Genomic DNA, 9,237 nt, shown 5'->3' on the forward strand with positions numbered 1-9,237 from the left:
GCCTTCTTTAGGTTCTTGTTATTTTCTTCTCTTTATTTTTCCTCAACTTGAGGAAGCACTATATTGTTCCTGCTTTTACCATTAATAAAATGCTGTGGGGTGTAAGCCCTGCAGTCTTCAAGGTCAAAAAAACAATATCTCGTTTGCGCACCTGAGAGGTTTGCACGAGCCTTGCCTACGTGGTTCAGCTGCAAGTTCGACTGAAGTTCATACATTTTATTGTAGAGACTTCCGTATCAGTCGCAGTAGGAAACTCTGGAATTACTTCCAAGGTCTCTTTCCTTTGATCTGATGACGAAGATACTGTTTATCTCGTCGAGTTGCACTATTCTCCCACTCACCTTTTTGAAAGAACCATTCTCTTTAAAAGCACACCGTTTCGCGGCAAAACTATTTGCCTCGGTATAGTGAGGGAGGAATACCCAACATTTTGGTATAACCTACAAAGTAGCACTTGTCTGATTTGGAATAGGTTTGTAACCTTTTACACAAGCCCCATATTCCAAATGTTAAGAAAAGATATAACATGGTTGGGCGTACCATACCATGGCTTCATTTCAACAGACCCGATGTAGCTCTTTTCAGTGTAAACGCCGCAGTCTTTAAAGCATCACTTTAAAAGGTATAATGGCAAATTTATTTATGTCATCTTTGACCTTACCATGTCATAAATGGTCAGATTACATCTCCACGGACTTTCCACTTGTAGTGGTGTTCCGGGAGGTGCAAGTTATGAAACCCCTTTCACAACTCATCAGACATTCGCTAAACATGTAACTCAAATATTCCTTTGTGCAATCAAATTGCAGAAACATAATCTTCTTGTTACAATGACTTCTACTTCATTTTTCAAAACCTTTCGAACGATTTCAAAATATCCAGACTTACGTCTCATCAAGTAAATATCCATATATCTACTTGAGTCATTTCTGAAGATAAATAAATCCACCACTTGCAACAACATTTATTGAACTACACACATCAAAATGTATGATCACCAATAAGTTTGTTGCTCGTTCCTTATGGCCTATGAACGGTATTTCAGTCACTTCACTTTTCGGAGGAAAGTTGCAAGTGTCAGATGATTCAAAATCAAACGACTTCAAAATCCATCATAATGGAATTTTTTCATGCGGGTTTCTCCAATGTGACCAAATGCAGTGCCACACATGTGTGGTATTCTCATAGTCTCGCGACATTTAGCGTCAACGTTATGGATGTATCATATTACCATCAATATTCATAACATACATCCCATCATGGATGGAAGCATGACCCTTCATGTTATTCATAATACTTAACAACAATTGTTGGTTTTATGAACAACTCTTTTGCAACAAACATTGTGCAATGGGCTAGAGTGTATGAACTCTAAAATGAATTATGAAAGTAAACCCAGAGGTATTGTATTATTATCAATATTCATAACATACATCTCATTCATAATGAAAGTATGGCCCTTGTGTTATTCATAACATCGAACATAAAAAGTTCTCTTATGTACAACCTTCTTGCAAGATACCTTATGCAATGGGCGAGAGTTTGTAAAACTCTAAATGAATTATGAAAATAAATACAGACGGCAATACACCGATGGAAGGTATAGTAACATTTACTATGTTCCCTGTGTATACCTTAACCTCATTTCTGGCTAGTCTTTTTAGGCCATAGTAGCTCTTACATTGATTCGCAACAGAATGCAATCAAGCGGGTATCTTTGTGATTAACTCACAATACCCAAGAATTAGTGATTAACATGTTTAACCATAATTCCCAAGAACTATATCTTTGACCAGCCTAATATACATCAAAAACTTGTATGACATTCATACATGAGCTGGATATTCCAGTCATCTTTCTTTCTGCCTTTATACTTCTAACAGTTTAACTTTTAGTATTTCTCCTACTCGCAAAAGAAGCACCCAACTTAAGAGTGGCGTTAGCCCCGGACTTCCTAGGCGTGTAAGTCATACTAACACCCTTTGGACACTTCCTTTCTCTTTAAGTTGTTGTTTTATTCACCTTTCATTATATGACAGGCGTTCTTCTGGATCCCTTTCCGAACAGTCAAATGCATAGTAAACACTTTTACTAATACTTGCAAACAAACATTGCTTTGTTTGTATCTGAAAATAATTTTCAGTTCCATGAATATCATATAACTATCCCAACTTTCCAAGTTTGGGTTTCATGGAAGCAAACATATTCCACTTGACCGTAACAGAATTCTAGCTTTTGGATCGAAGGACGAGAGTCACATGATCCATAGCATTAGCGGGAGGATACGGAAAGCATGCGATAGGACAAAGTCCTTCTCGGCACTTTTGAGGACAATCCTCACATTACGTTACCAATCGTAAAGTTTTAACCAGATATTTAACAGCTATTCAATTTTAACAGGGAAGGTGGAAACGCGAGCCATTATTCTACAACTATTTTGCAAGAAACACTTAGACAGTGTTCATAATGAATTGCACTGAGAACTAAACATGTTAATTCAAAAGTGCGCTCCCACTCAAATCAATATCTCTTATAATTAATTTTGAGTGATACAAGATCCAGACTTCAATTCATCGCCATAGAATCATCATCTCATAACGGGAATTTTAATCGGTAGGCCAACTTGCCGATCACATCTCTATGTGACTCTTGCTCATCTTTCGATGTGTGTGTTCCGAGCTCAGGATGATCCTGCCATGAACGTCAAGACAACCAAGTGATCTTGCTGCGAGGTCTGACCTCACCCGCCTCACACTTCTCTAATCGTTCGTACCCATGCATCCATGGCGCACCCCGAAAAGATAGGTGCCATGACGGTGCTACACTTGGGAGAACACCAACTACTTGATATTTTAGTGAGAGATCACCCTAATAAAAAGAGACTACCGCGCAATCAAGAAGGGTGCATCATAAGGGATAAACATCTCAGGCAATTCATAATAGCATGATATGGTATAGCCCTTTCTGACGGAGAAGTCTTTCATTTCTCCGTCTTCGGCATTCGCGTCGGTGTTCACCTTCACGAAGATTGCCACCACCTTGTCGATGCACCAGATAATATTGCTATCTCTATAGCTAATAAAATAAGTGCATTACTTAAGGTTGACACGCAGGTCATTAAAGTGACAATCATATGGCTCCAACCATCATGTCGAATCATGACACGTAGGTCATGTTAATTACATCATATAGTCATCTCATACATAATCAAATTGAATATGAGCATTGCTATACCACATCACATGCACATCCTGCAAAACCAAGTTAGATGCCTCTAATCGGTTTATGCAAAATTTTATTTTACGTGGCTTCTAAGGTTTTGACTTAAACCGCAGCTACCAACGTTTTATCATCAAGTATGATTATTCAAGTTGCTAGATTAACATCTCGGGGTGTATGAAACACGAGATAATTAAATCTCGAGCCCCATACTAAACTTCGTCATACGCATGACCCCCGTGCAGATCATATCTGCAATGCCCTTTCATCTGCGAATTTCATCTTTCTTTTGACTACGGCAGAACCCAAAGAACTGATAGCACTTCCATGATCAATCAGGATCACAGATTGCCAGAACTTTGTCAAATTCCACCATGCTGTCTCGAGATTGAGCAAACGCAAATTCTAGGGAAGCAACAAGAACGTCGGGTAATAGATTTCATCTGTCACCCGCATAAATAATTTTCAGCAATAGATCTCATCTACTACCCAATTATATTATGCAATACCCATACATCTCCATGTATTCTAGATCGAAACCTGCATCTACGCATAGCACGGCTCTTGATGCCACTGTAGGGTAACGCAGAAGAAAACAAAAATTTTCCGACCTACGCACCAGCCCAGGACCACTATGGAGACTGCAAACATGGTTTGATCTTTTTCGTTACTGACTCGTAGCGTAGCGGGAAGTAGAGTCGATGAAGATCGGCGGTGCAGATCCCCACAGCTAGGACTCCCAACCGCGAGGATGTATATCCTCATCTGCTCCTCAGACAGCCCTCCGGGAGGCGGTCGAATAGCCCCCCGGACGGTGTCGCGGACAACCCTTCGAGAGGACCTTCGAAACTCGAACGGTCACTCGGACAGCCCTTTCGGAGGACCTTCGAAACTCGGACGGTCACACGGACAGCCCTTCGGGAGGCACTCATGAACTAAGACCGAAACTACGATCTCTCTACAGAGTTGTACACATACGGTGTCATCTATCCGGCAGGGCTTCGTCGTCCAGAACTAGTTCCTGCCGGAACCCAGACAGCCTTTCGGCTCTACGAAACTATTTCGCAGGGAGGGAGAGAGAAGCCAGATCATTGCATGGCACTTGTATGTGAGAAGGGATGAGTGTGGAGGGCTGTCCCTCCACCTCTATTTATAGGAAATCCCAAGGGGTAGGGTAGTTTAACACAAAAACCCAAAATGCACATGAATGAAGTCCTTCCTCAAGGGCATAAGAGTGAAACCAAGGAACAAGAGGGGCTCCAAGGTGGAGCCCCAAGTGTGGTCGGCCACACCCCTTGGGGGCCCCCATGAGGGCCTCCCAATCCATCCATGTCATCCCTAGATCTTTTGGGCAAAGCCCCAAAAGGTGGCTTTCCATAAAATATCCCAAAACGCACTTTCACTATTCATGACGACATTTTTCAACGTCCGTTCGAACTGAAAATATTTATGTGGGCTTAGAACATTTCTAGTACCCACCATAATAATTTTCAACGCGTTCTGGAACAATTCCAATTTAGTGATTTTCATCTATGAAAAGCATCTGAACCAGTTCCTGCAGCTCAGGAACATTTTCGGTTTTTATTTCTAAAAATTCCAAAAAGTTTTCAGAATAATTTTGGCACCCTCCAAGAATTATCAGGCATGTGCCGAAACCATTTTGACTTAATGGCATACCCCGAAACAACTATTTCGGTTTCACCGAAACTCATCCGGTGACCTCTCTGTGCCGAACTTTTCCGCTGTCCGAAACTTTTCGGTGTCCGAAACTTTTTCGATGATTTTCTCTCAGACTCCCTGTCTAGTATTCAGCAAATAGATGACCCTTAAGCGTGTGACCCTATAGGTTCGGTGAAGTACAGACATAACCCGAAACCCCTTCCGATCAATGATCAACATCAGAGCCGTGGACACCCATATTGACCCCTATACCCAGACGAATGAATATTCGAGTGAACCTCCAGTTGCCGTGTGCTATTCCTGTTGCTTCGTGATATGTTACAAATACCCGAGGTGAGATTTACTTGCATCCCCGTAGATCAACGACTTGTGCACTATGCTAGTTATCTCATTACCGGTTTTTTTCTATTTTCTCGTTTCCGTGTTGCGGCATCCCTGTGATCAAATCACACTGTGTCTGGCCAGACGATGATGGATACCGTAACACCGAGAGGGCCCGAGAATATCTCTCCATTGTCGGAGGAGCAAATCCCAATCTTGAGCTATCAAGTTACTTGACACACTTTTCCATAAACCCGTAAGCCGCCGTAATAGCCACCCATTTACGGATGACGTTTAACAAACCCCAAAGTTCATGAAGCAAGTATGAAGAAACTCGATACTCTCATGGTCTAAGGAATTATGCAAACGTTAACCATCTCTGTGTTATGTACCATTAACTTGTGACGAACGAATCTCATAGCATAACATCAATCCGGGTAGATTCAACACAAATGTTCTCTTAACATTGTGCCCTCAAAGTTGCTGGCATAGACATGCCCATGACCAGGAAAACAGAATCATCATGCAACACTTGAGCTAGTCTTCGAGGCCACACTAGGAATACTTCTTAGCGTTTATTATTCCACACGTGCATATGGGTCTTCCTCCGAGCCTCGTGTTATTGCAGACTCGAGAACCATAGCAGTTATAGCATGGAACATAAACATAATTATGAACATGGAGATAAGTAATAGCATTTATTATTGCCTCTAGGGCATATCTCCTACACGCACTAGGGCGGTACTACCGCTCCGAGGGCGGTACTACCGCCGATAAGCGGTACTGCCGCTCCCTACAGCCGCTGGAAAACAGAGGTGGGCAGCGGGCTAAGCCGGAGTCGGAGCAGCAGTAGGAGCGTTACTACCGCGCCCTACTGCCGTCCCTACTACCGCTCCCCTGCGTGGTCTTTTACGGAAACCCAACACGAAAAATCGAGACCACAGCAGGGGCGGTAGTACCAGCGGTACTACCGCCTATGGGCAGTACTACCGCCCTGGCCGCGGTACTACCGCTTAGCACACAACACCCTTGTTTTGCACAGCACGGAAACTCCAATGAACCAGGAAGAAGTCGAGGGTGCAAGGAAAGTGTGTACGAGATGATTCCATCCATACTCTTCCGAAACGGATCCCCTCTTGATAGTACGGTTATCCCTACGACTTAATTCCATTGAAAAGAAACGAGAGAAAATAATCCGTCTAAAGTGAAGTCCTCGAGGGGTAACAATCGCATAGTGCCTTTATATTAGATATGCTGAAAAACTTAAGGCACACGATTAGTCCGCAAAAGTATTGTTATCAATCACCAAAACAAACCAGGGAAAATTATGCCCTAACACGAGGGTTTTAAATTAAACAGCGCGCATGGTTGTCAAAAAAATACGGTACTCTAAGCAAAAATTTCTAGGTATATAATTGATGGGCTAGCATTCACAGTTGGACGTCAGCGACCATATCACATATTCGAGCATATCACCATCGTACTCAAGTCAAGCACAACTGCACAAGTCACGAGAGTTTCAGTGCATATGGTTGCAAGTCATTCTTGATAATTCCTTGCTGATGAGGTGTCAACACCTCACTCAGTCCTCGAACACGATCCTCTTTCCTGTGTGAAATAATAGTTACATGTATAAATTTCAAATTAGGGATATGAAACATTTCACAGAAACAACAACGAATTTGATTTGGATATGCATACAATTATGTCATGTGTGGCTAAGCACAAACAACTTTAGTTACGAAGGTCCACACAGATATACACTAACCATTTATCTATAGTTGCTCCTACCATGGCTTTTGAAATTGTGATTCTCACCTATTCAAATACCACCCAAGTCACTTTCAAGAATAAAACACGGAAGAACCGTAGCAGAATCATGCTCCAGATAGTATAAGCTATCAGAATTGTGATACAAAGGATGTTCCTGAACGACATCCTTTGCTTCAAATCTACTGTGAATATTCCTATACAGATGTTATGCTAAACCATAAATAAACCCTATGCGCAAAAAAAAACCATAAATAAACCCAGTGGTTCCTTTACTTGACTGCACATTTCCCCATTGTGGCGGCCCTCAGATTGGTCCCCGACAAGCTCAAAGAAGATATGTAGCACAAAGGTACCGTCTTACACTCTCGTAAGCAAGGCTTAAGATTGTATCGGACATTGGAATACACTCTATTTAAGCAAAATTGACCTAATTCAAATATTCTTATGAAATTAATTTGAATCTAGCTCAAAAACATTAATTACAAACATTTCGGTACCTGCTTGTGGTCTCACCCTCTTGGGTCCTACATGGGTGGTAGTAGGCATCTTACTAGGAGTAGTTGGGTAATTTACCTGCGCCTCGGCGTAAGCCAGTTAGCAGCCTGGACATGCCGTGTTGAGCTTCCTTGAACATTTACTTCTCCTCTCTCCTTTTCTTTTGCTGGAAAAGCTCCTCTCTCCTTGTTACCATGCCATGGAAGGTTCAGCAGCTCGAGCCATTTCGTCACGCATAGCTTGTGACCATCTCCCAGGTCCAGCCCGTCCTGCTCAAGTGTTCTAACAAAGGATTTGCCGCGCTTGAAACTCACAAAGGCTTTCCTACAAGATCGAACAAACGACCAACTCAAGACGATCAACGCTTCATGAAGGGGAGGCGGGCCAATATACAACAAGGTAAACTTACTTACCCCGCGCCTGTGCCATGTGGACTCTCCGGCGTAATAATTTGTACGCCAAATAGAACTTTGAGCGTGTATCTGATCTGGAACATATGATGAGTAAATTGCTCAAAGCCACCACGTTTGTGGCTAGAGTACTCCAAAACCACCGTTTTTGTCAAAAATCAGGAAAAACCACTGACTCCACGGCAAGTGAGTAACAAATCGCACTAATTCGAAATTGAGACGCGTCTAACAGTGGAGCTGACGAGTTGGCCTCACATGTCAGGCTGATTTGGCGTGCCTAGCTGGATTATATGCTGAGGTGGCAAAGGGCCCACATGTCAGCCTCACACCTCAGTCTTCCTCCTCACATCTGCTCGGGGGCGCTCCTTGACGACTGGCGGCGGCGGACGCGGCCGTACCTAGCTGCCGCCGCACTGCCGGACTCCAGATCCGAACGGAATCGGTCTCCCACCTCCAGATCCGCCCTTCGCCGTTGTTTCCCGTCCAAAACGGGGTCCAACCACCGCCGCAGGGCCCTGGCATCGCCGCCACAGATTGGACTCGAACCCCACCGCCGCAAGGACCATGCATCGTCGTCGTTGTCGATTCACTAGTGGCCGGCCACGACAGGAGCATCTGGCAGCGAGGAGCCGCTCGCCGGGGTCAAGCGGCTGGCCACGGCCGCGTCCGCCGCCTGGCCTCGAACCCACCGCCGCAGGGCCCCTGCATCGCCACCAACGCCGATTCACCAGCTTCTCACGGTTGGGCACGGCCGCGTCCTCCGCCGCCGACTGACCTCGACCCCGTGCGTGCTGGGCGCGCGCGCACGGCAGCTCGTCCTTGTCAGAGCGGGCCGGGGCGTGGGCTCACGCCGGCTCGGCCTCGCCGAAGCAGGCAAGGGGCGGGCGGGCGGCGAGGAGCTGGCAGGGGGCGGGAGTGCGCGCGACGAGGAGCAGGTAGGGGGGGCATGCGACAGCTCGGCCTCGCCGGAGCAGGCAGGGGGCGGGCGCACAGGGGCTAGGCCTCGCCGGAGCAGGCAGGGGGCGGGCGCACAGGGGCTAGGCCTCGTCGGAGTGGGCTGGGGTGCAGGCAGGGGGCGGGCATGTGGCAGGAAGGACATGAGAGAGGCAGAGAGAGAGGAGATAAGAGCTGTGGCAGACAAGTGGGACCCATGTCCACCTCAGCAGGTCAAACATTGACTAGAACTAGTCTTTGCCACATCAGCCCAGACATGCGGGTCCCACTTGTCAGTTTTGCTATTAACACGGCTTAATTTTGAATCAGTGAAATTTGTTACTCACTTGCCACATAAGTCATGGTCTTTCATGATTTTTGACAAAAGCAGTAATTTTTCAGTACC

General features: G+C 44.9%; 1 protein-coding gene across 1 annotated transcript; it reads right to left on the reverse strand.

Annotated features, from left to right (window-relative positions):
* Positions 1-6,580: 6,580 nt before the first annotated feature.
* LOC120965456 (uncharacterized) lies at positions 6,581-8,979 on the reverse strand. The gene is made up of 3 exons (XM_040391267.2): positions 7,902-8,979; positions 7,567-7,812; positions 6,581-6,828 (listed from the first exon to the last, which is right to left on the reverse strand). The coding sequence occupies exons 1-3, from the start codon at positions 7,982-7,984 to the stop codon at positions 6,729-6,731; spliced, it is 429 nt and encodes a 142-aa protein (XP_040247201.1). The 5' UTR covers positions 7,985-8,979; the 3' UTR covers positions 6,581-6,728.
* Positions 8,980-9,237: the final 258 nt, after the last annotated feature.

Source organism: Aegilops tauschii, chromosome 5, assembly GCF_002575655.3.
Source record: "Aegilops tauschii subsp. strangulata cultivar AL8/78 chromosome 5, Aet v6.0, whole genome shotgun sequence".
In the NCBI taxonomy this organism is placed as follows: Eukaryota; Viridiplantae; Streptophyta; class Magnoliopsida; order Poales; family Poaceae; genus Aegilops; species Aegilops tauschii.

Excerpts from the sequence above, each read along its gene's own strand:
- LOC120965456 (XM_040391267.2), bottom strand. The coding sequence starts at position 7,984 with ATGTTCCAGATCAGATACACGCTCAAAGTTCTATTTGGCGTACAAATT. Across the intron at positions 7,813-7,901 it reads CCACATGGCACAGGCGCGGG|GAAAGCCTTTGTGAGTTTCA; the intron begins GTAAGTAAGTTT and ends TCGATCTTGTAG. Across the intron at positions 6,829-7,566 it reads TGGCTTACGCCGAGGCGCAG|GAAAGAGGATCGTGTTCGAG; the intron begins GTAAATTACCCA and ends TATTTCACACAG.